Genomic DNA, 26,818 nt, shown 5'->3' on the forward strand with positions numbered 1-26,818 from the left:
AGAAAAAAAAACACAATAATACATGGTCTCATAAGTTAAACTACTTTCATCAGATACAACAGCAGAACATTTTCATTACACTAAAGCAAAATACAGGGGCATAGAAAAGCAAAACCTGCTTTGGTAATTCTTGCACACTATAAAACATTACCAAAGTCTCTACTCAAACACCCCCACAAGTCTCTACAATCACCCGAAACGAAAAAATAAAATTATGAGACGGTCTAGTGAGATCTCCATGTGTAATCCTCACATGGACTTGGCTTCAAGAAACGCCAAGACTAACAAACACCAGATATAGTAAAGAGGAACAAGAAAGCATACATGAGAAACACCCACAATTTAATTATTTCTTCTTCCTTGAAGTTCAGGAATCGGCAGAAGAATTCATATTCAAAAGATCATTAATAATTGAATTTTTGACCTCGCCTCGGGCTGGAGGTACCTTGTTGAAAGAAGAGACCGGATGGAGCTTCTCCCCATCCTTGCCTCTAAGTTTTTCACTCATATTTTGCTTGCCTCTAGGTTTTTCACTAGGGTTTTCACTCATATTTTGCTTGCCTCTAGGGTTTTCACTCATATTTTGCTTGCCTCTAGGTTTTTCACTAGGGTTTTCACTCATATTTTGCTTGCCTCTAGGTTTTTCACTCATATCTACTGCTAGTATATTATTACTTTCTTCTCCAAATTTACATAATAATTTATTTGCCGTAATGCATCTTCCAGGTTCCTCTGATTCCTCACGGATAATTTCTCGATCCATTTTTTGTAGTAAATCATAAGGACTGTAGTTGAACAAAGAAAAAGAGAAAATAAATCAAACGTCAATAAGTAACATTTAATTGGAACACAGAGATTATCAAGACTCAAGAGGAGCATAAAACAAAACAGTAATGACCATACGGCAGACATGCTGAACATGGAATTGCTACCATAAAAATATTTTTTTAGGACAATAGGTGATGATTAACTGCTGTTGTTTCTCGTCTTTTTGGGTGATTACGAAGGTATCACTAATTAAATTCTCTTACATCATTTCACTTTTTGAATACTAAAATTCTGTTTACACAGATCATAGTTTTAGCAAGTGTTCTTGACCATACATACATTCATCTACTTGGATGCTTTTTTCTTTGCAACTCTACAATTAGCAATGCATTATTCTCACAACAAAACTCAGAAGCATGGCATCTGCAATCAATTGTTGAATTTTGATGATTTTCCGCTTCAGGATTTTTTTTTTTTTTTTTTTTTGGGAGAATGTCCCCTTTAGGAATTTTGATATTGTTTATATGTGGTAAGTAGTCAAATTTTCATGACCTCTGTTTTCCTTCTTACAAGGGCATTTTTAACACCTATTATCATATTGTACCCCACAATATGAATTGGGTCTATATTTAACCTTTGTTGTTCAGGCTTGGTTTATCACAAAGCTAAAGGCTACAACCCCATTCTATATTACCTTATTGAATTTGAATTTTAACAAATCTACCTTTGTATTACATTTTCTTCTTATATTCTCCATTTTTGCAAAATTTCCAAAAAATCATAGATCAATAGCTATATCATCAATCAAATGTTTAGATTTTATATTTTTGTAGTTTAAAATTATGCATAAAAAATATGTTTATGGATCAAATAGTAAATAGCATCCACTTGGCACGAAATTTGACATGTGTACTAAGAATATAAATAATATGTAATCCATTAAATTTTCAAAGTATATAATCATGTTAATTTTTTTAGTGGGAGTTATAACCTTAAGCTACAACCAAGTTTGTAACCAAACTTTGTCTTATTGTGTCTATGGTATACTTATATTTTTATTCTTATTCTTATTTATGATATCATATTTGCATTTTTAAAATATGGAACCTCTTGAATGTTAGAAATTTTTTCAAACAAGAATTAACACATTTTTTCTTTCAAAGAAGACGTAAAATTTCAAGGATACCAAAGCTAATAATATAATAATTTTCTTAAGAAAAAAATGTATTTTCTCAAAAAACAAAAAAAAAAAAAAAAAAAAAAAAAAAAAAAAAAACAAACAAACAAATTGGGAGAGGGCACCCCATATAGTGGCTCCACTCCTGTCAAAAACATATTCCTCTCTCTCGTCAACTGCACAAGTGCACATATATATTATGGGTTAAATAATTTGACACATAATGACAATGATGTGTACAAACAGTCTATATTTTAATTGTTAGTACAATCAAAACGAAAAGAAAAACTAATTAAGTATTGCGGTCAGAACAAGCAAAGAAAGACTCTCATTAAAAGAAGATCAGAAGTTTTACCCTTTCTCTAAATGCTCTCCAGAGATTTTGGTCGGTTCTTTTGAAGCAACTCTCCTCTGGTCCACCTTCTCTTGGTTCTCCTGGAAACGATTTTCGTGTTAGGAATTTAAACTAATGCCTAGAACGAGTAAGATGTGAAAACAGAGATTAAAAAAATTGCGTAAAGAAATAATTGCACACAAAGATTTACATGATTAAGCAATGTGCCTATGTCTATGGAGCTGCAAAGATTTTCACAATGTCAAAGAAAAATACAACAGTGACATTACAAATTTCAATACATCAAAGCCTAATTCTGAAGCAACAATATGTATATCCTAAACAACGGCATAGCTAAAAATGGGTCAAGCCTCCACTCTATAGACTAAGCCTCACATTATCTCTCATTTAAAACTGTAACATTTCCAAGTCGGGTCAGGTTATTAATCGGATCAAAACAAAACTAGAATCCACATATCACAACACTTTTTTTTTGGGGTAGAAAATGGGCAACACTCTTTTCCCTCCCTCCATGCATTCAACACAAATTCTCCCAAGCACCACGTGGAAAACTTCGAAGAAAATGATGATCGCTATCCTCTAAGAGTTCCTTAGAAACGGGTCATAACTTCTTTATTGTCCTTAAAGGGGATAGCTCGTGATCTTTCAAGGTATAATATAGATAGTCGGTAACATTATTATAGGTGTCTTCACCTCAAAAATTAAGGAAAACGTCATATTCCGGATGGGTTTGGGAACTAGAGGTAGAGATGATCCGATGATGGCATAGTTTGAATGTTGGTGCTTGCTATTTGGTGGTTTATAATCTAGCAATTGTGATCACATATCAGAATTACTTTGTAATTAATTTATAAACCACTACATAATTAATTTGGACCTATCGAATTACCGATTCTCCCAACAACTTAAAATATTAGGAGATAGTGAATTTATTCATTTAATCTAATAATCCCCCCTTCAAATTATCAATAAATGAGGGGTATGGTGGACATAAGGGATTGAACCCAAAACCTCTCTGATACCATATTAAATTACCGATTCTCCCAAAAACTTAAGCTATTAGGAGATGATAAATTTATTCATTTAATTTAACAGGGCTAAAAAAACCAGTCCTTTCAATATTTTTGGGGGTGAACCATCTTAATGTGCTGGTCATTTAATAAATAAATAAATAAATCAGTAGCATATGTCATCATCAATTTCATATATCCTAAACAATCAGGTGAAATGTATTATGTCTAATGAGTGAGAATGAGAGAGAGGGAGGGAGATGACTTACCAGCAGGTCACTTTGGCCAAGTTGAATCTCAGTTTCATCAGTCTCCGGTTGATCAATAAGTCTCGGAGGTATTTTAGCTTCAAAGCTGATATTAGAAAAGATTTTTCTTTGAAGTCCTTCATCAACGTGGTATTGTTCATTTCTTTTCTTTTGATCCTCTTGTTGTTTACGAATGAGCTCGCGATTCTCAGAAATCAAATTGTTGCAGTGTTTCAGTTCTTGCTCAAACTGTACTTGATCGTGCTGGTACAAAAGTTGTAACGCACAATTCTGCACTATCACACCTGGCCAATCACTCAAAAATGAAGCCTCAATGCGGCTGCAGTGTTGCAACATTTTCTTAAATGGCTCCCCTGGTACGTAGGATATCCAAATGAATTCACCTAGCTTAAGTAACCACGTGATTTCTTCTTTACTGGTGGAGAAAGCAATTGTCTGATCATCGACATTAGCCATACTCATTTGGCATTGACAAAATAGAGAGTGAGATTTTCCTGAATTTAAATTGCTAAGGATGAAGTTTGAATCCCCCTGAATTGAGAAAGAAGAATACAGAACGAGCCCCATCCAATTACTATTGTGATACAAATTTGAGGGCAGGTCCATTCTCGCTGAGCATCCATGATTCTGATGACTGAACCAGTTTTGAATTTTACTTGGAGGGAAACAACAATTATATGAAGTGGACGGATTAAAGTCCTGCAAAAGAGAAATACAGCGTGGAATTAGTGAGAGCTGATCAAATTTCTTTAGTATTGAATATAATATTTTATAAGGTTGTGTTTGGGATCTTAGATTTGGATTTGGATTTCAAATTAATAGATTTGAAATCAAGGAATTTCAAATTTATTGATTTTAGAAGTTATTTCAAATCCAAGCATTTTAAAGGTTTAAAATCCTTAGTGAATTTGTCAAATCTATTACTTTCAGGATTGTTTTCTCATCAATCATGGTCTGGACCTTCAAGACCACCTCCTGTTGCTGCAAATTCAAATCTTTTACATGAACTGCATAATTACTTACTTCTCCAAATTTATATCTACATAATAATTTATTTGCCGTATTGCTCTTTAATACTTTAACGACACCATCATGAAGCCAGAATCTATTGCGTCTTCCAGGTTCCTCTGATTCCTCACAGATAATTTTTCGATCCATTTTTTGTAGTAAATCATAAAGACTGTAGTTGAACAAAGAAAAAGAGAAAATAAATCAAACATCAATAAGTAACATTTAATTGGAAAACAAAGAGATTATCAGGACTCAAGAGGAGTATAAAACAAAACAGAAATGACCATACGGCAGACATGCTGAACATGGAATTGCTACCATAAAAATCTGCCTTTAGGACAATAGGTGATGATTAGCTGCTGTTGTTTCTCGTCTTTTTGGGTGATTATGAAGGTATTACTAATTAAATTCTCTTACATCATTTCTCTTTTTGAATACTAAAATTCTGTTTACACATATCACAGTTTTAGCTAGTGTTCTTGACCATAGATACATTCATCTACTTGGATGCTTTTTTCTTGGCAATTCTACAATTAGCAATGTATTATTCTCACAACAAAACTCAGAAGCATGGCATCTGCAATCAATTGTTGAATTTTGATGATTTCCCCTTCAGGATTTTTTGGAGAATGTCCCCTTTAGGAATTTTGATATTGTTTATATGCAGTAAGTAGTCAAATTTTCATGACCTCTCTTTTCCTTCTTACAAGGGCATTTTTTAACAACTATTATTATATTGTACCCCACAATATGAATTGGGTCTATAGTTAACCTTTTTTTTGTTCAGGCTTGGTCTATCACAAAGCTATGGCTACAACCCCCCACTCTATATTACTTTATTGAATTTGAATTTTAACAAATCCACGATTGGATTACATTTTCTTTTTTCTTTTTTTGCAAAATTTCCAAAAGATCAAAGATCAATAGCTATGTCATCAATCAAATGTTTAAATTTCATGTTTTTGTAATTTAAAATTATACACAAAAATATGTTTATAGATCAAATAGTAAATAGCATCCGATTGGGACGAAATTTGACATATGTATTAAGAACATAAATAATACGTAATCCGTTAAATTTTCAAAATATATAGTTATGTTAATTTTTTTAATAGGAGTTGTAACCTTAAACTACAACTAAGTTTGTAACCAAACTTTGTCTTATTGTATTTATGTTATACTTATTTTTATATTCTTATTCTTATTTATGATATCATATTTGCATTTTTAACATATGGAACCTCTTGAATATTAGAAATTTCTCAAAAAGAATTAACACATTTTTTCTTTTGAAAGAAGCACGTAAAATTTTAAGGATACCAAAGCTAATAATATCATAATTTTAATAATTTTCTGAAGAAAAAAAAAAGCATTTTCTCAACCAAAAAAAATTGGGTGGTGGGCACCCCATGTGGTGGCTCCACTCCTGTCACAAACATATTCCTCTCTCTCGTCAACTGCACAATTTCACATGTACATTATGGGTTAAATAATTTAACAAAGAATGACAATGATGTGTACAAACAGTATATATTTTAATTTTTAATACAATCAAAATTGAAACGAAAAATTAATTAAGTATTGCGGTTAGAACAAGCAAAAAAGGATTCTCATTAAAAGAAGATCGGAAGTTTTACCCTTTCTCTAAATGCTCTCCAGAGATTTTGGTTAGTTCCTTTGAAGCAACTCTCCACTTGTCCACCTTCTCTTGGTTCTCCTGGAAACGTTTTACGTGTTAGGAATTTAAACTAATGCCTAGAACCAATAAGACGTGAAAAAGAGATTAAAAAAATTGCGCCAAGAAATAATTACACACACAGATTTACGTGGTTAAGCAATGTACCTATGTCTATGGAGTTGCAAAGATTTTCACTATGTCGGAGAAAAATACAACAGTGACATTACAAATTTCAATTCATCAAACCCTAATTCTGAAGCAACATTATTTACATCCTAAACAACGGCATAACTAAAAATGGGTCAAGCCTCCACTCTATAGACTAAGCCTCACATTATCTCCCATTTAAAATTGTAATATTTCCAAGTCAAGTCAGGTTATTAATCGGATCAAAACAAAACTAGAATCCACATATCACAACACATTAATTTTTTTTTGGGTAGAAAATGGGCAACACTCTTATCCCTCCCTCCATGCATTAAACACAAATTCTCCCGAGCACTACGTGAAAAGCTTTGAAGAAAATGATGATTGCCGTCCCTCCCATCCTTGATTTCTCAATTGCATCCAAGAGTATCTTAGAAATGGGCTCTCCCATCATAACTTCTTTACTGTCCTTGAAGGGGATAAGCTCATGATCTTTCAAGGTATAATATAGATAGTCGGTAACATTATTATAGGTGTCTTCACCTCAAAAATTGAGGAAAACATCATATTATGGATGTTGGTGCTTGCTATTTGGTGGTTTATAATCAAGCAATTGTGATCACATATCAGAATTAATTTGTAATTAATCTATAAACCGCTACAAAATTAATTTGGACTTGTCAAATTATCGATTCTCTCAAAAGCTTAAAATATTAGGAGATAGTGAATTTATTCATTTAATCTGACAATCCTCCTGCAAATTACCGATAAATGTGAAGTATGGTGGACACAAGAGATTGAACCCAAAACCTCTTTCTCTGATACCATGTTAAATTACTAATTCTCCTAAAAACTTAAGCTATTAGGAGATGATGAATTTATTCATTTAACCTAACAGGGCTAAAAAAACTAGTCCTTTCAATATTTTTGGGGGTGAACCATCTTAATGTGATGGTTATTTAATAAATAAATCAGAAGCATATGTCAGCATCAATTTCATATATCCTAAACAATCAGTTGAAATGAATTTTGTCTAAAGAATGAGAGTGAGAGAGGGAGGGAGATGACTTACCAGCAGGTCACTTTGGCCAAGTTGAATCTCAGTTTCATCAGTCTCCAGTTCATTTTTTTTTTTTTGATCCTCTTGTTGTTTACAAACAAGCTTTCGATTCTCTGAAATCAATTTGTTGCAATGTTTTAGTTCTTGCTCAAACTGCACTTGATCGTGCTGGTACAAAAGTTGTAACGCACAATTCTGCACTATCACGCCTGACCAATCACTCTCAAATGAGGCCTCAATGTGGCTGCAGTGTCGCAACAAATTCTTAAATGGCTTTCCTGGTACGTAGCATATCCAAATGAATTCACCTAGATTAAGTAACCACGTGATTTCTTCTTTATTGGTGGAGAAAGCAATTTTCTGATTATCAACATTAGCCATACTCGTTTGGCATTGACAATATAGGAAGTGAGATTTTCCTGATGCCAGATTGCTAAAGATGATGTTTGGATCCCCATTGATGGAGAAAGAAGCATACAGAACAAGTCCCATCCAATTACTATCGTGGTACAAATTTGAGGGTAGGTCAATTGTCACTGAGTGTCCATGATTCGGATGACTAAACCAGTCTTGAATTTTACTGGGAGGGAAACAAAAATTATACGAAGTGGATGGATGAAAGTCCTGCAAAAGAGTAATATCGCGTAAAATTAGAGAGAGAGCTAATCATATTTGTTTAGTGTTGAATATAATATTATATAATCCTTGTTTGGTGGCATGTTTTGTACAAACAAATCTGTATAAATGCACTTAGCAAAACCAATAGTTCATATAAATCTTAAAGGTATTGCCAGTTTTACTATAAAATTCTTACAAATTTAGGTGACAAATCTGACGGTAGCGAGTCATGGCTGAACCACTCTGAGATTTCACTCTGAAGAATACATTGATTGAAAATACTACGGTTGTTATAGCGGTCCTGCAAGACATATCAGAAATGATAATCAAGCTTGACTAAGTTTGTGTGATGGTAATATAGTTATGAGCCCTATAAACATGTTGACCAAGAAAATTTTACACACAACAAAAAGGATACTACCAAGGGTGGCATTGCTGTTACTGAAACCACATCATTAATTAGAAGACGATAGATTCAATTTGTATTTAGAAAGACTTAGTTGTCAATAAATGAGGCTCAAAGGTCATAAATGTTCCTTGTCATATTCTAGTTTGAAATCAAAGTTCAATAATGAAATATATTACTAATTAAAGAAAGTTTATATTGCCAAGGCCTTGTAGCTCAATTTATTGGTACTTCTCGGTGTTTCCATGGAAGCATCCAAATTTCAAATCTCTCCTGTTCCAACTATCAAATTATCAAAATTCTAAAAAATACTGTAGTTGGAGAAAAGTATATATAATTGAAGATTTATTATTATGGAATTCAGGATTCATGTCAATAACATAATAAGTAAATTAGCTTTAATTACTTTTTGCATTGTATTTAAAAATCAGTGATGCTAGAGTCTTAAAATTGATGCATCTCCCATCATAAAAAAAGTAATTTAATATTTATAACATTATTGAGATGGCACCAATGATCAATCACATTCATTACTACATAGTTTGTAGGCCTTTTTATAAAAATATTTGTAGTAGTTTTAATATTTTTCTTTGACTAGTGAAATATCAATTTATAAAATTTATGTGATAAAATTTATAATATCTCTAACATCATCAAAAGCATATTTCAAAGAACATATAGTATTAGGTCTTATAAAATTTTGGGAAAAACTTGTTACACGCACAATTACACACGTGAAAAAGCAAAGTACGACTTCTACAACTGGGAAATTGTTTCAATTGCTTTTTTGCATAGGTAAAGGCGTGTGCTTTAACTTTCCTGTAATAAACATTATTCTAAAATTTAATATGGATCATGAAGTGGGAAGCCAATCTCAATGGAATAAGATCAGGTTTGTGTTAGAGAAAGAAACCAACACCTTTGCGTTAATGTTATTTGCACTATTAGTATAGAAATCTTACCAAGGCGGCAGTTCTGTAGAATTGATCATAAGAGTAGTGACCAGAAGTTCCACTAGAGCCGTCACTGCCCCTGAATTGATCAGGATGATAAAAGGGAAATCTTTCATACGATGGGAAAGGAGCATCGTATGAGGTTATGCATTGTACCATTCTACGTGCAAATTCCAATTTTTGCCGGTATACAAGATCGACCCCACACTTTAGCGCCGATACAGCCGAACTATCGCTCACAAATGAGAATTCAACCGAAGTGCATCGACTCCATTCAGGTGAAAGAATCCAACATGGAATGAATGATAACCAAAGGAATCCACGTTGATGTAATGATATTATTACGTCCTTTTCACTGATGCTATATAATGGATTCATACAACCCAAGTTAGTCTTCAAATGACAAACGATGATAAAAGAAAATTCTGAACCTTTCATAGGAACGGAAGTAGGATGCTTTTGAAATGAGAAAACAGCAAAAAATGCAAATCCCATCCACTCAAGATTCTCATACAAATCTGGAGGTAGCTTGATTGTTACTGATGAGGATCTAGCAATATTTTTAGATTTAAACCACCCTGGGATTTCACTTTGAGGCAAACATTGATTGAAAGAACCAGGGCACTCGTAGTGGTCCTGGAAAACATATCAGAAATGTTAATCAATTATGAGTCAATTTGTATCAAGAAACATTTAGTTTGTCAGTAAATGAGGCTCTCATAAACGTTGCTTCTCGCATTCTAGTTTAAATCCAAGTTCAATGCAGAAATTTATTGTTTATAACAAGGAAAATTAATATATATATATATATATATATATATATATATATATATACCCCATGTTAGTTTTATAATTTAGGACACAACAATTTTTAAAGGTCATTTAGAAATAATTAAAAGATAGAAATGTGTTAAATTTTTAGAAATTTTTTAAATGTATTAAATTAAAATTAAAGGCCACAATTAATTTAGTAATCAACTAAAATTAAAATAAATGTATTAAATATGTAAATATTAGTAAAAATGTCTACAATATCTTTAAAAAATAGAAACAAACTTTCAAATAAATTTTCATGATAATATATCGTTAATAGTTAATAACAAAACATAAATAAGCATAAATTTTTTATAATAATCCTTCATCAAAATTTTTTTAAAATAATTTTATAATAATCCTTTACTTTGATTTAATTTTTTTAAATTCACTTTAAAAATAAATCCTTAATACTTAAATTACAAGTAGATTTCACAAATAAAATAAATTTACTAATATTTAATATATTGAGAGAGAGGTGATATAATAAATCGAAACACTATTAATCTCCATTAAAAAAAATACTAAAAATCATGTAAAATTAAAATAAATATAATAATGCTTTCCTTTTTCTTTTTCTTTTTTCATTATGAAACCCAACAACTCTAACCGGTCTGTTGGTTACTATACCAAACATTGTTCTTGATTAAGGGGTCTCAGGTTCACAATTCACGACCCCATATCTCAATTATTAGAAACCCTTGACCCAATTGAACCATAATTATTTTTCAAAAAAGCCTTGACCAAATTGGACCAGCATACTGTTTTGACAGTTTTTTTATTCGACCACTGGTTCAGGAGGCTCTTTTCAGATTATTTAAATATCTGGTTCTCTCACATATAAAAATAGCATCATCAATTCTCAATTAATCTGATCAGACCAACTAGTTCGGTTTGGGTTTGAAGGCCATGGTTGTGGGGATCTGTAGCCAATGAGGGGTGGGTCATGGTGGTGCGGAGATATTTGTGTGTTTTTTCTCTTTTTTCTCTGTTTTGAAAGCTAGATTTTCTTATGGGTATAAAGCATGAAAAATGAATTTTTTTTTTATTTTTTTATTTCACAGTTTTGGCTTGACTTGCAGCAATGCTTCATTAGTTTGGTCAAGTGGGTCGAATTTTGCTCTCAGTTTAAGCCAAATTAATTCAACATGAAAAATAAATAACTAAAAACTAAAGATAGAGAACTTAGAAGTCAACATTTAGGCCTACTTAAAGTTAGCACCAAATATTAGAAACCTATACCTACAATTTGCAGGAGTGTACCAAACCATGAGGCATTTTCAATAGAAATTTTATTCATTAATATAAACCTCCTAGTAGGAGTACGAGACTTTGGTTATATATATAGACTTCTAAATCCTAATAACCCTGGGAAATAAAATATAATAACTTAATAAACTACCAAGATCTAAAGAATATATATATATACATATATATATATATATAGACCAATAAAAAGACAATTGAATTACAAAATAAAATAAAACTAAACTAGTTTTCTTTTTAAGCCTCCCACATCATTGAGTCAATAGACTTTAGATTGTTCTTTTTTTTTCTTTTTTTCTTTTTTGACAACTATAATATTTAAAATGTAAGCATAAAAGACCAAATTGTAGTTATTTATTTTAAGCATAGGTTTTTATGTGTGCACTTGAACCCACAAAAGAGAAATGATTTAATAAAAGTCTCGAGTTAATTTAATCCAGAATCATTAATTCTTAGGGACATAAAAATTTTCAATTTTTTTCTCAACTAGTTTTCTTCTTCTTTTTTTTTTTTTTTTTTTGAGAGAGAGAGAGAGAGAGAGAGAGTTTTCACAACTAGTTAGTTGCCCATGCAATGCACAAATAATTTTGTGATATTTTATGTAAGACAGTTTAGAAGAATGTTGTACATATATTATTAAAAAAAAAGTTAACTAAATTAGAGTAAAGAAACATATACATTTTGAGATATCAAAAATTAGTTTAGTAGTTTCACTGCACATTTGTAGCATTCTCAAGGTAAGATTAATTTAAAAAATAAATAAATAAATCATGAAACAAAAAATAAATGCAAAAGAGTAACAAGATCATAAAAATCATCTAATTTGTGTTGTGATCACATTGCATACCATGAAATAAAAGTATGCCCAACTCTTTCGACATCTACTCATTGATAGTGCGATATTAAGAAATGGTGTGGACAAGTGCGTATGAATGTGATTTATAGTTGATTTAAAACCATGGTAAAATATGGCTTTACGATTCGCACCAAATTAATATTTTCTCTACTTATACACTCAAGACAAAAACTATTCAATCAAATAACCTAAGCCTAAATCATATTTAAGCCCCTAATTTAAAAAGAAAAAAAATTACCCGTCGGGATTTCAATGGCTTGATGGTGGTGGGAGACCAGTATAACGAAGGTGACAGCTCCTCAGATTCCTCTCTCTTTCTCTTAAAAATGATTTTTCAATCTCAGGTCTTTTATTTTGGTAATAGTGAAATAGTGCATTTCATTTAACAATCTACAACATTTTCACGTCTTTCTATCTTTCATTAAGGCCTTATCTGGTTAGTTATTACTATTAGTTCTTAATTATTATTATTTTTTTCTTTTATTTTTAATACTAAAATGATGGATATACTAAAAGACATTAAGAAGAGAAAAATGTGTGTCATAAGCTCAGGAAATTAATAAAAGATTAATAAGATAATGGTAAAAATATGTTAATATGAACTTTTGAATAATATAAAAAAAAAAAAAAATTAATGAAACGAGGTAAAAAAAAGGCTAAATACAAAATTAAAGCGTTATATAACAGAACCTCGTTCACTCCCATATGAGGTCTCTGCTTATATATCTCTTAGGTTTTTTATTTTGGTAATAGTGAAACAATGTGTTTCATTTAACAATTTATAACATTTTCATATCTTTCTATCTCTCCTTGGGGCCTTATTTGGTTGGATATTACTATTAGTCCTAATTATTATTATTTTTTTTTTTTTTTTTTACTTTTGTTTTAATACTAAAATGATGAGTATGCTAAAAAACATGAAAAAGAGAGAAAGGTGTGTTGTAGACTCAAGAAATTAACGAGAGACTAATGAAATAATGGTAAAAATACATTAACATGAACTTTTGGGTAACAGTAAAAAAAAAAAAAAAAAAAACTAAATGAAAAGAGGTTGAAAAAATAATACTAAAAATAAATAAATAAATGTAAAATTAGAGAGTCACATAGCAAGACCTCGTGCATTGAGAGAGAGAGAGAGAGAGACCTGTAAATATGGCCCATGTTTTAACCAACATTCAAGGCTGCTTGATATCTTGCCCAAATAAAGAGACCCTTGACTTGAACTTTTTGAAGTGCCTGCAGCTATTACTTGATTTGAAAATATTGTTTCTCGTGAAGTACACTCCCCTTGTATAGTTTCATTACTTGGTAGAAGCTCTGTCACGGGGGTAGGCCTCCTGCAAGCATCAAAAAATATATCTATGATTTGACTAACAAATTTCATATCTATTGCATCTAAGTGTGGTAACAAAATACTTGTTGAAATCCTGCTTGTCAGGGGCGCCCAATATTATTTGGAGCCTTCTTAAGGCAAAAAATTTATTCAGAACTTTTAATAGGTAAATATTAATTAAATAAAATTATTTAATATTGATCAAATCAAAGTTAATTTGATGAATAATACCAACTAAATTAATGTTAATTTCATGTAAATAATTAAATATCATAGTTGAAATATAAATATTAATAAAAATATATTACAGTTAAAAAAATACTTTATTTTGGATATACAACGATACATAGTTAGGTAAAGTTAAAATCTAATTTTTAATTTTATGTCTTATTTTTAAGAGAAGTGCATGAATATTATTTGGTGTGTGACTTTGTCGGATATTAGTTTACAAAAATTAAAATCTCAAACTATTAAGAGAAATTAATCTATAATTAATGATTTAATACATTTGCAACAATTTTTTGAAAACATTTTTGAGTTTCAATTAGGTTAGGGTTCTATTGATCTTGTACATTGAGAGTCTTAATAGAAATGAGAAAGGAAAATGCACTTAAAATACTATAAAATATTCACAATATGATGCAACATTGACTCTCATTAATGAAATTCATCGATCTAACTAATGAATGTTTAAATCACTTTTTTTGTGATTAGTAACATGATAATTTGTAAGCCAATAATAAAATTTGTAGTATCTTTAACATCACTAACTAAAAAATATGCATAACCTTTAAATATATATTATTTTATAAAAATTTCGACTTTTAACCCTTGAAAGTGGGGCCTTTTTCCCTTAGCGGATTTTTTTTTTTTTTTGGGGGGATGGGGCCTTAGGCCTAGGCCTTGGGCCGGCCCTGTCACTTGTAATTGAAACCATCATTTTTCATCTGAATTGTATACAAAGCAAATATAGTGAAACCCAACCATCTTGAATGATAATGCAAATCTGCAGGTAACTGCGTTTTTATGGCGGGCCCATGTTGATAAGCAAACCAGCGTGGTGGAGACGCAATCTGAGGAAAGATATAATCAGACAGATTGTTTCGTGCCCTTCAAATGTTCAATGGATGAAAGAACAAAACACGTACAAAAATAGTAAGTCTAAAGATAAATTTTTTTTCCAATTACTAGTTGGCGTAGGCTTTACATGTGTTTGTGGAAGTCTCATGCAAAGAAAAATAAGGAAATGCTAAGATTTACTACACCTACACGTGTGAGTTGAAGTCTCACGCAAAGAAAAATAAGAAAACACTAAGATTTACCACATAAAGCTTGCAAATTGATATGGTAATAAATATGATCAAACGATCTAGGTTTCAACCCATCATAAATAAATATTTGAATATATATCTAAAAACTAAAACGTAACGTTTAATATTACTACATTACTGTTGAGTTACATCAGCGTCATATCATCAACCTATTTTCAATATTTTTTTCTTTCCTTTTTAATTATTATTCTCCTTCTTAATTTCCCACTTTATAATTACACATTTTCTAACATTTACTTACTTTTACCTTTTTATCTCCCCATTACTCTATACTTTAACCTTACGGTTTGTCCATCCTTCATCTTCCTTTTATTTTGACTCTTCTTCTTCCCCTTTTTTTTTAGTATAAGAATTTGTTATTTTCTCTTCCACTCAATCCATATTTTTCTCGCACAAAAAGGTGAATACTCTCTCTCTCTCTCTCTCTCTCTCTCTCTCTCTCTTGATGGATTTTTAATTCTTTATTACACCTAATTTAAATTGATGAACTTTTATGTTTAATCTACTATAGGTTGATATGATTGGTTTATATTTTAATTTTTTATCTGTTTTTATTTTATTTCTTTTGTTTGTTACATGTTATCCTATAAAATTACAAAATGATTCAATGTTAATCTAATACATAACATAACTTGGATAATTTGGTGTTTATAAGTATACATTTTCTTTTGAATACTCTTCTACTCATCTTCTTTTATATAATTTTGTTATTTGTCTCATATTCTCTTCTAAAAAAAAGGTGATTACTCTCTCTCTCTCTCCATAACAAACTATACAAAAGTTTGAATAATATAGATCACTTGAAAAAAGAATAGTATTTCTATCTTTTATCACCCAAAAAAAAATAATAATAATATCAATCAAATTAATGCACCTAAGCTTTTCAAAAAGGCAAAAAATAATATAATGATATATTTGTAGAGATGGAGAGATGAAAAATAATTTTAAAAATAATATCTCCAGTATGTTTTGGAGAATAAATCATACATTATATCACGTTATAAAATAGTGTATATTCTCATGCATTGTGTGGATCTGCGACTAGTTGTCTATAAAATAGTGTTATAATTAGTAACATGTCTATTTGGAGACTCAAAATAGTAAAATTTGTAGTGCCTATAACACTGCTCAAAAGATAAATAAATTGCGGATTTTTTTTTTATGTAATAAGTTGAGGAATTAATATTACAAAATATATTGGACTCAAAACTCATAATTTTATGCTTTGGATAAAGTGGAGTCCTTATATATATTATATTTACTCCTAATTAAAGTCCCTAAAAAAATAAAGAAACAGATATGATAACAATTTTGAATTTAGCGACATAGACTGATAGAGGAACAGACCTGATACAATCTTGAAAGCTGTGAGTGTGAGTTGAGCTCTCCACGGAGGTCATTAGGACTCCCAACAATTTTTTGGCCTAAGTTTTGTAGAAATTCTCCCACATCTTGCTTATTATATAGAATACGTGCACCACACATATTAATCTCAATATCCGGGCTGTTGGTTCCAATGAAAGGGGTAATGCAACTCCGTTCGTCTAAACATTTTCTAAACCTCGCAAGCGATATATATAGCCAAACTCCAAATGAATCAACACATGTTTCCTTAGGAACCTTGAAAGCTATAGGATCTCCATTTATAGGATCTCCATTTTGTTCCAAACGACAATAAAACTCATGAAAGTATTTTGTATCCTCTCCAGGAGAACCGTCGTTTGAATGTGCTGGGACTACAAAAATGACACACAGAGCGATTCCTTTCCAATTTTTATTACTAAACAGATTTGAAGGTATTGGTCGAAATGACCCAAACCTCTGATGCTTGAACCACTCTGGAATTTCAAATTGAGGTAAAACATGGCAAAAGCCTTCCATTTGATGAATTTGATCCTGTAAAATATTAAAAACAACTGTAAAAGATGCTCATGCGTGTGTGTGACAAGTGAGAGAGAAAGAGATACCTTCACGTATCTTTGCCATAATAGGTGTATGTCTAGCAAAGAAACCTCAGCAATTGTGCCATCTTCATCCTCGGCCAGCCAAGGCAAGTAATAATAGTGAATCCTGCTTCACCCAAAGTCCATACAACAACTTGATTTGAATAATTTTCAAGCGCAGTACATCCTTGTACTGAAACTAACCTTGTACTTAATGGAACATATGGCAATGATTTAAGCTTGCTACAATGATCCAAGAAAAGAATTTTGAGCTTTGAAAGTCGAGAAGTGTAATCGGGCAAGCATGTAAAATTATTTTTGCTCAAATTCAAATACTCTATTGACAACAAGCAGCTAGGGTCATCAGGGAGTGCCAACAGATTGCAGTCACTTAGACTTAGAGTTACCAAAGTGCTTAATTCTGAGAACGAATTAGACAACAACAGGTTGATGGGCTCTGGTTCAGGATGCTGGGCATTGTGGAAACAATATATTGACAAAGCAATTGTAGCAAATATAGGAATTCTGAGATAGGTGTATCGCCATGCCAGGAAAGATAGAAAAGGAAATAAAATTAGTCGCGGAAAAGTGGGGGAGGCACCAATTGAGGATCCAATAGGAGAGAGCCCAAGCAAATGCCCTGCTTTTGGTGGTTGACACTTACATCCTGATAGAGTGAGAATTTCAAGAGATGTCAAACTATGAATGTCACTCGGAAAACTCTTAAGGTTTTTGCAGTCTTGAAGATTCAATAAGGTCAGGCCAGTTAGACGCCTAATTGTTGGTGGTAGTTCTTCAATGGCAGTCCCATCCAAATAAAGCTCCAACAAGCTTCTCATGTTTCTCCCAATACGGGGAAATTTCTTAAATCTTGAACAGCCAGATAGAATTAAAGTCTTAAGAGATTCCAAATTGAGCTCATCATATGGAAGTTTCTTAAGATATTTACAATCTTTTAGATTTAAAAGAATAAGTCTTTTAAGACCTCCAACAGAAGGGTGCAACTCATGCAATCTTGTACAACCTTGGAAATTCAGCCTCTCAATATTTGAGAATCCAGTGAAGTCAGGAGTTCGGGTTAAGTTTTGGGAGTCACTCAAGTCAATGAGCTTTAACTTTCCCAACTTCTGTGATGAAAAAATAAGCAGGGATAAAAAAAAATTAAGCATTCAAGAACTTAAACTTTATAAAAATAAAAAATAAAGAAAAGAAAAAACAGCAAAAGTGAAAATCTTACACTAAATTCACTTGGAAGTTGCTGAAGACAACTGCGATGCATAATGAGCTCAACAAGTTCGCCAGGCTGAAAACTATTAGGCAATGATTCCAAAGGATAATCATGCCATTCCAACCAACATAACTCATTAGAAAGATAACTAAGGCAAGAAAGGCGCACCTTACAAATTTTGAGCAATCTTAGTTTATTCATCTTTGAGAATGATTCAGCATTCAATTCTTCTTCATCATCTGGAGGCAATCTTAATAGCATGCCTTCTATATGTTTTGTTCCCTGGTAAACAAAAATAGTAAGATTAGTATACCGCTAGATCAAGCAAAAACTTGCATGAATATATTGTAGAATTATATACTTCTCTAAATTTATGTCTATATAATAATCCACTTACAGTATTGTTCTTTAATACATCAAGGACGTCATCATAATGCCACAACCTACTACGTTCTCCAGCTTCATCTGATGCCTCACTAACAATTTCCCAACCCATTTGTTGTAATAAATTATGCATCCACAATTTTTCCCCCACTACAAGAGTAATTAGAGATTTGTCAATGAGATTTTTTATTAGATTAATGCCTGAGAAGTAAGATTCTAGTATATCAGCAATGCGATTCTTCTCCTCCCCTTGGAAGAAACATGCAATATCTAAAAATAGTTTTTTCTCATCCGCCCCCAATCCATCAAAAGCAATTCTAAGTTTCTTAGTAGTTTTTTCATGGGGTATTGCTCTTAGCTGATTCAGAGCACTTTCTCATTCATTTTTTGATCTAGTATACAAATAGGAACCCAAAACTTTAAGAACCAAAGGAATTCTCTGAGCATACTCAACAAAATTTTTGCAATATTCCAAGAAATTATTCTCACAATGAGGTTTGTGGAAGGCATTCAGACTAAAAAGTTGTAGAGCTTCGACTTCATTTAGTCCTCTAGCCTTATATACAAATTTAATTTCATAACTTGCCAACAAACCTCTGTTTTCAGTAGTTACAATGATTCTACTTCCTTTGCCCAACAAATCACGCTTCCCTACTAATGTTTCTAATTGACTTCTTTCACTCACATCATCAACAACAATAAGAACCTTTTTGTTATGCAGTATATCGCTGATAACTTGCATTCCCTTATGCACATCCTTTACCCTTAATCCCCCTTTTCCTATATCACAAAGGAGTCGTTCTTGTAAAGTCTTTAAACCATGTGCTTCAGATTCCTCTCTAACATTTTCGAGAAAACTAGAAGCTTCAAATTTTTTAAGAATCTTATCAAAAACAGCTTGTGCAAGAGTTGTCTTGCCCATACCACTCTTCTCACATATTCCAATAAAGCGAACATCAGTTGATTCCAGATCTAAATATGAAATCATTTCCTCAACACGAGAGCTTATTCCCACAAGACCATCTTCAGTATCATTTGAACGTTTCTCATCCAATTTCAAATCTATCCATTCAACAATGTTTTGGATAAAGTTTGCCTCATGCACCCTATAAAAAAAATATTACAAAAATCTTCGTGTCAAAACAAACTAATTGGAGATGTAGCATGCAAACGTTGATGTTTTGCTTGTTCATCTCATAAAAGAGAAAGCTCTAAAATTGAACTAAACTACACAGTCGAGCTCAATTTGCTTGTCGAAATCCTAGTGCATGCAAGTAGATTATTAGTTCTCAGAACAGAAAACATGGCTTTTCATGTAAACTTGAAGCAGCAACTATTGTACTATTCAACATAGATGTTCTTTTTATTTTTTAAACCAAAAAAAACTGCAATTTAATTGAAATTCTGATTTGGCTATTTGAAACCTAAATTTCAACAACTAGAAAATCTCAAATGCCATGTCATTTAGTACACAATCTGTTGACAATTTCTTTTCAAAACAAAAAAAGAATAAAACAAAAAGAAGAAGAATACAATCCGGGTGAAGCTTGTATCCAGTGGCCAGCGCCACTGGACACGTTGCGATGCGGACAGGTGTCCAAGACTAGACACGTGTCCGTATCCTAACAGGTCTAATGGCTGCTGGCCACTGGACACATGCCAGACCCATACAATCCATACTATTGAGTATTGACCGATGCGAAAATCATCTTCATTTCAAGATCCTAAGTAGAAGCCCATAAAACTTGTTGAAACCGGGCTTGAATGGCTGCCCAAAGTACACATGATGTAGCAATTAGCATCACATATTGGGCCACAATTTATTCTTAAGTGAATGAAGGAATTTAACAAGGTTGCATTAGGATACTTGAATTTGAATTTAGATCTGGATTTTAAATCAATGGATTTAGAATGTCTTGATTCCATATTTATATTATATACATAAGAGTATTTTAAATTCTAGATTCTTAAATCTATTGTTTGGATGCTTTAATAACCTATAAATTGGATTTGAAATCCTCTCTTTCAAAATGACCAAATACTTTCATAATCTCCTAAATCTCACCTAAAACATTAAAATTAGTGAAATACTCTCAAAACCTCAAGAATGACAAAAGTGTCCCAAAAATATCCCAAATCTATAAAAATAACCAAATAACCTTGAAACCCTACAAAATACCGTTGAAAAATTTTTAAATAACAAAAATCCTAGGGAAAAAATCTCAAATGACCGAAATACTTCTAAAACTTTCAAAATAGCCAAAACACCTGTTAACCTATAAAATGACCAAAAATAACATTGGAACCTCCAAAATGATTAAAATGTCCAAAAATAAATAAATCCTTACAAAATCCAAATTTATCGAAAATTGAACCTAAAATGGCCAAATTGACCTTGAAATTAAACCTCCAAAATGATCAAAATTTCCAATGGGATTGAAATAAAAATAAAACTACCAAGATGATAACACCCCACCACCCTCCCCCACCCACTGACCCTCAAGGAAAAAAACATCAAATGACCAAAATTCTAAATCTTCAAAATGTTGTATATGACAATTATTGGTTTACATTACACTATTCATATAGTGTGTGTGTGTGTTTCTTTGTTCCTACACACACCACATTGTATGTCTTTTTTTTTTTATCCACTAAAACTACTCTCTCTCTCTCTCTCTCTCTCTCTCTCTCTCTATATATATATATATATATATTTCTCCCTAGTTTTCCTACTAAACATATACATTTTTTTTAAATATATAATTCAATAGTTTCAATGAATAAGGGGATTTGAACCATGGACATTTTCATTACAAATATTAAGAGGTACTAGTTGAACTATAAGACTCGTAGCTGCACGTATATTTTTAGTGACTACTTTAAAATTTTATTTTATTTTTTTCAATAATTCAATAGTTACAACAAAGTTAGTGGAAGAATTTTTAAATGTAGTTCTACTGTCTAGTTACAAGACTTTTGATGACAACCTAAACTAAATCTTGAAACTTAAATTAGTGACAACCTTTTTCTTAATTTTGCAATAGTATGTATGTAGTGCTGTTTATAAAACTACATATAATTCATGCTTTTGTGGTATTAAAGATATTAACCTTTTAACATCTACATTTAAAGTAATTAAGTAATGCAGTCAAAACAGGCAAAAAAAAAAAAAACTCATCAGAAGCAAATCAATAAGCGTTACCCATCCTTCAAATGCCTTCCAGAGAGACTGGCCACATTTGTTAAAGCAGTTTTCCACTTCTGCACCTTTGTTGGGTCCTCCTCGAAACGCTTTTCATGTTTTGCAAAGGCCTCTGCAAAAGTGTTCTTCTGATGTCGCACGTCAGTAGGTTCCACATAGTAGAAAATGGGCAACACTGTCAATATTATCCCTCTATCCCTGCATTCAACAATCTTTGCAAGTTCTTCCAAACACCATGTGGAAGATGCATAATTTTTAGAGAAAATGATGACCGCAACCGTCGATTTCTCGATTGCTTCCAAGAGTTCCAGCGAAATGGGCTTTCCCATCTCAACTTCTTTATCGTCCCTGAAGGTAATAATCCTTTTATATTCCAAAGCACGATATAGATGGTCGGTAAACGTACAACGGGTGTCTTCTCCTCTAAAACTGAGGAAAACGTCATATTTCGGTTGGGGTTTAGAAAAATCAGAGGTAATAGAGGATGGGACAGTTTGAATGCTGGTGGATGCCATTGGTAAGTACTTACTACATGGCTTGTTTGAGTTTAGATTCTATATATGACAGACAATGTCATGTCTTCAAACGGATTTGCCAGAAGCAAGCAAACTACATCCTTTAGAACAAGAAGAGAAATCAAAGAAACCATTGAGCAGCTTGTATGCTAGGGAAAGCCATAGCACCCCTACTAGCTAAAGCTTCTTTGAGTTAAGATTCTAAGACATATACCAGGCGGCGAGTTAGAGTTGAGATTCGTAGACAGAATGTCATGTATTCAAAAGGAGTTGGCAAGAAGTAAGTAAACTATACAAACAAAAGAAATCAAAGAGACTGTTTACTAAAAATTAGTGGAAAGATGCAGGAAACTGTTTATTAAAAATTTTAAAAATAAATAAAAGCAAGGAAACCAACCTTCCCGGAAGCTTCCGTAGCTTTGAAAAATCGAGAACAAAACAAAACCGAATGCGCGTGAGTTGTAAAGTGGTAGACCTTGGGCAGTGCGCCCTGCTTTATTTCGGATTGAGACTGATTGAGCTTTTAGCTTGAAAAAAAGCCGAGTTACTTTCTTCTCGTACTGTTCACGAAGAAAGTACCTCAGCTTTTATGAATTCGGGAACAATTTTTAGTATAATTTTGTAGTACAATTTGTCATACGCGAGTTTGGTAAAAATATGTCGGTCATATGAGGAGACTTTTTTACCGATCACAATTTATTATATAATAAATTGCGTCAAAAATGTAGTCTTCAGCATAATTTCAGTTTATTTCAAGCTAAAAGCTTCGCTTATGCTGCATGGGACATACACTTCTTTTTACTTTTTAGAAGAAAACAGACGGTTAAAAACTGGTGACATAAGCTAACCTACCATCTATGTCTTACTTAGTCTAACGGCCCTTTAACTCCGTTAGTTCTGACTTCTTAGAGCGTTTTCAAATTATCTTGGCATAAATGCGTTTTTTTTTTTTTTTCTTGGAGAATGACCGCGTAAATGCATTTTGATTTTTCTATTTTGTTGTTATTTTTATTTTGGTTCTCACTTTTATTTTATTTTATTACTTTTAGTCTTTAAAATAAAAATGCATTTTATTTTAGTTTCTATCATCATCTTATTAATAGAAAATAATCTATATGGCACACAAGATGCCTAGGTGGCTATTAAAATAATAATAATAATAACTTTTATTTAGCATTCAAATAATATCACATCAACATTTTAAATATTAAAAAAGCCATGTCAGTTAAAAAAAAAATCTAATTTTATGATTTTAGTAAAATAAAACAAAATAATTTTTTTTCTTTTCATTATTTTTTTTTTTTTTTTGGAAGAACATGCACCAAAACATGACTATTCATGATCTTTCCCTAAATATCCTGTTTGGTTGCCCAAAAAATTTACTTTTTCAAATTTAGAGATTGAGAAAAAAATTTGTAGTAAATTTCACAACTTTTCTTAAACATTTTTGGCAACCAAACACAACATTAGTTGAAAATCCATAGTCATTATTATTTTCCTATGTCTTCCTCTCTCTCATCTCATGCTCTTTCTCTCTCAGCTCAAAACTCTCTCAATCTCTCAATTGAAAACCAAATCTCCCCCCCCCCCCCACACACACTCTCTCTCACTCTGAAAAAAAATTCCTCTCTCTCTCTCTCTCAAATCGGTGGGTGGGTCTCTATCTCATCTCTCTATCTCTCAGCTCAGTGGTGAAGATTGTGGTGGAGATAGGTGGTAAAACCGATAGGCACCTATTTTCATATAGACCCAAATCAAGATTCTCTGGTTCTTGGTTTTCAAGAAGCTAGATTTCCTCCAATGGATTTGTTTGTTTCAAATTTTTATAGGTTTGGAATTTATGAGTTTTCTTTTTGGGTTTGATATTTGTGGAGGGTTTGATTTTTTTGGGTTCACATGATGTTCTGGGTTTGCTGGAGATTGATTATTGGGTTTGTGTTTGTGTGATTTGTGTTTTGAATCTTTGAGGGTCTTTGTATTTTATAGATCTGTGGGCTTTGAATTTACGTGTTCCCTGTTGGGTTTTTCTTGAGTTTTTAATTTTCTAGGCAACCAAACATATTATTCGAGGGAGAACATGAAGAACATGTTCTTCATGATGACTAGGAAGAACATGATGTAAATAATTTTTTTTTTTAATCAGAAGTTTAGAATTTTATGTTTTTATTAGTTTATCTGATGTGAACTTTTTCTTAATGAAAATGTTGACATGGAATTTTTGAAATATTATTATAGAGGCCATATCAGCTTTTAGTGTGCCAGTAGTATAAACCATCTGCCACATGCAATTCTAGTTAATGAGATGACGGTAAGGACCAAAACGAGACCAAAATGAAAATATGGTCAAAATGTAGAGACCAAAAGTGCTACTATTTTTAGATCAAATCCTAATTTGAGATGTAAATGGGCAGGTATTGAAATTTTGGCATCTGAAAACTTTTCTTCAAATATTTGTTTTAGGGAATATCACAGATTCACAATACATCATTCATGGGAGGATGAGTCATTTTTTCCCAAAACCAAACAAAATTTATTTCTACCAAAATCGTCTCCAATATTGGTTTCACAAAGTAAAGTGGATGTTTAATACATTCCCATCTTATAACCTAGCATCCGAACTTAGATCAAGGGTTAGTGGATTAAAGTTTATCTTAGTAATTTCCAATCTCTAGATTGTAATTAAGAATCAAAGCCACATACTTTACTTAGATTGTATCTATGACCAAAGTCATGTAATTTTCTAGTTATTTATCAAAGAGATGTACAATTTCAATTCTTTTTTATTTGGTTTTCTTATTTTTCAAATAAAATAAGTGACAAATCCATTGTAAAACCTTTAATTTAGGAGGGAAAATAAAATTATTAGAACCTCCACTCTTAAGAGGCACCAACACAACTCCAACCATTCACATGAGTTTGGCTTGACTAAAAAGGAAATGAGTCAAGTCGGGTGCGCAATTGCTCACATTGTGCTTGATTTTGAACATGTTGAGATTTTCATTTGTTATGATTCCTTTGGAAGGATGATGATAGTGATTAACAAATCTCAACTTACCAGCAATGATGCTTGATACAAAGGATGATGCTATAAACTTGAGTGGTAAATGTGCGCATGCTCATGTAGACACCCTTTTAATCTCACCTGCATCCCATTACATATAATCATCACATCACATCACATTTGACCATTTGATTTTTAATTACATTGCATGATATAAATCTTAAAGGCATAACGATTAAAATGATAGTCATAAGCTCTAATCGGACCATTGGAATGAAAGGTATCTTGTAAACAATTTTAGTGATTAACATGCACTTGCATGAATTAACTCTCTCAACCATATGTGATTATAAACTTTTAATATTAATTGGTCTATTTTTAGTCCAAATTAAGTTTGACGATGTTTCATAACTCTATTGGTTGTGGATTTAATTTATTTGTGAAGTTACATGTACCTAATTTGATTTGAGAGACAAAGCATTAATTGATTCTAAGAACAAAATTGGCAAAATTATTTAATTAAATAAATTTAGAATTAATTTGCTAAACTTGAGGTCCAAGAAAGTATGAAAAATCAGTGAAAATTTGGAGAAAATTAGATCATTAAAAGGAATCGTAGAGAATCAAACCGAAAAGGAAAGAATAAGGGAAGTTTTGCTCGTCTTTCTCCCCACTTAAGTTGACTTTTGCCCCCAGCATTGCCTAAAGGCTCATCCCAAACCCTCAACATCCTATATAAATACCCCTTTCCCATACCAATTCAAAGCACAACTGGTTTTCACCAAAATCTCTTTTCTCTGTCCCAACTCTTTAGAGTCAGTAATAAGTAAGGTTCCTTTAGTGTTTTGGTCCTCCAGGTCTCAATTCACTAAAAGTGATAGTTCAGTCCTCTTGGTCTCAAGTAAGTTTCCTTTAGTGTTTTGAAATTGCATTTTTGTATGTAAGATGACTGCATGGCCCAAAATGATAGCAAGTTTAAAAATATAAGGACCAAATGAAGTTATAAAAACTTGAGGATCAAATTAAAAATATGACCAAAATATAGGAACTAAAAATGTATTTTTACCATAAATGTTTGAATTACTTTCATGTGATTGGGTGAAATGTTAGTTTTTAAACCTTATGCAGCAACTTCAATATTGCTCCCAAGTGCAAGATTGTCTTGAAGTAATAACTTGGTGATTCTAAGGTTGAATTCACAGGGAAAGAGAGTTGATTAGCAAACCACAAGATAAAAATAAATAAAAAGGCAAAACGAATAATATTTAATTAAAGTGAAATTATGATGAGTTGATAAGGAAAAATTAAACTTAGAAATAAGAATTTCTTAAAACACTAAGATTTAGGGATCCACACAACACATTTATTGGTTCTATGAATTTAATTGATTTTAGGTAAGACAAACTAGTATTTTAATTCATGGGAAATCATAAGTATTTAACATGTCTTGAGTCTACTTTATATCAAAGAATTATACTAGGGAAAAAATACACT

General features: G+C 31.8%; 2 protein-coding genes across 6 annotated transcripts; both read right to left on the bottom strand.

The window, feature by feature from the left end:
* Positions 1-23: 23 nt before the first annotated feature.
* LOC126723297 (uncharacterized) lies at positions 24-22,501 on the bottom strand. Of its 5 annotated transcripts, none has more exons than XM_050426634.1 (16): positions 21,809-22,501; positions 18,620-19,712; positions 18,391-18,504; positions 18,232-18,304; positions 17,019-18,118; positions 16,399-16,947; positions 14,705-14,793; positions 13,532-13,724; positions 9,462-10,088; positions 8,290-8,394; positions 7,488-8,099; positions 6,228-6,307; positions 4,603-4,759; positions 3,580-4,278; positions 2,301-2,380; positions 24-785 (listed from the first exon to the last, which is right to left on the bottom strand). In XM_050426634.1, exons 6-16 carry the CDS (start codon positions 16,930-16,932, stop codon positions 368-370), a joined length of 3,594 nt encoding a protein of 1,197 aa, XP_050282591.1. In that variant the 5' UTR covers positions 16,933-16,947; positions 17,019-18,118; positions 18,232-18,304; positions 18,391-18,504; positions 18,620-19,712; positions 21,809-22,501; the 3' UTR covers positions 24-367. The 5 variants fall into 5 exon arrangements, with proteins under 5 accessions (XP_050282591.1, XP_050282589.1, XP_050282590.1 ...); XM_050426632.1 differs by having other exon boundaries at positions 17,019-18,121; XM_050426633.1 differs by lacking the exon at positions 18,620-19,712 and having other exon boundaries at positions 17,019-18,121; positions 18,232-18,504.
* LOC126722377 (disease resistance protein RUN1-like) lies at positions 17,051-22,323 on the bottom strand. The gene is made up of 5 exons (XM_050425539.1): positions 21,809-22,323; positions 19,201-19,712; positions 18,620-18,756; positions 18,232-18,504; positions 17,051-18,121 (listed from the first exon to the last, which is right to left on the bottom strand). The coding sequence occupies exons 1-5, from the start codon at positions 22,321-22,323 to the stop codon at positions 17,051-17,053; spliced, it is 2,508 nt and encodes an 835-aa protein (XP_050281496.1).
* Positions 22,502-26,818: the final 4,317 nt, after the last annotated feature.

The sequence above is a fragment of the Quercus robur genome, chromosome 4, assembly GCF_932294415.1.
Source record: "Quercus robur chromosome 4, dhQueRobu3.1, whole genome shotgun sequence".
Taxonomy (NCBI): domain Eukaryota; kingdom Viridiplantae; phylum Streptophyta; class Magnoliopsida; order Fagales; family Fagaceae; genus Quercus; species Quercus robur.

What these genes read in the sequence shown, in the direction of transcription:
- LOC126723297 (XM_050426633.1), bottom strand. Translation starts at nt 16,932, where the DNA reads ATGGAAGGCTTTTGCCATGTTTTACCTCAATTTGAAATTCCAGAGTGG. An exon ending in TTGCATTATCATTCAAGATG is followed by an intron (nt 13,725 to 14,704) that starts GTTGGGTTTCAC and finishes TGATGCTTGCAG; the next exon opens with GAGGCCTACCCCCGTGACAG. An exon ending in GGAGAGCATTTAGAGAAAGG is followed by an intron (nt 4,760 to 6,227) that starts GTAAAACTTCCG and finishes GTTCAACTACAG; the next exon opens with TCTTTATGATTTACTACAAA.
- LOC126722377 (XM_050425539.1), bottom strand. Translation starts at nt 22,323, where the DNA reads ATGGCATCCACCAGCATTCAAACTGTCCCATCCTCTATTACCTCTGAT. An exon ending in GGAAGGCATTTGAAGGATGG is followed by an intron (nt 19,713 to 21,808) that starts GTAACGCTTATT and finishes TTTTTTTTATAG; the next exon opens with GGTGCATGAGGCAAACTTTA. An exon ending in ATGTATTAAAGAACAATACT is followed by an intron (nt 18,505 to 18,619) that starts GTAAGTGGATTA and finishes TTTGTTTACCAG; the next exon opens with GGAACAAAACATATAGAAGG.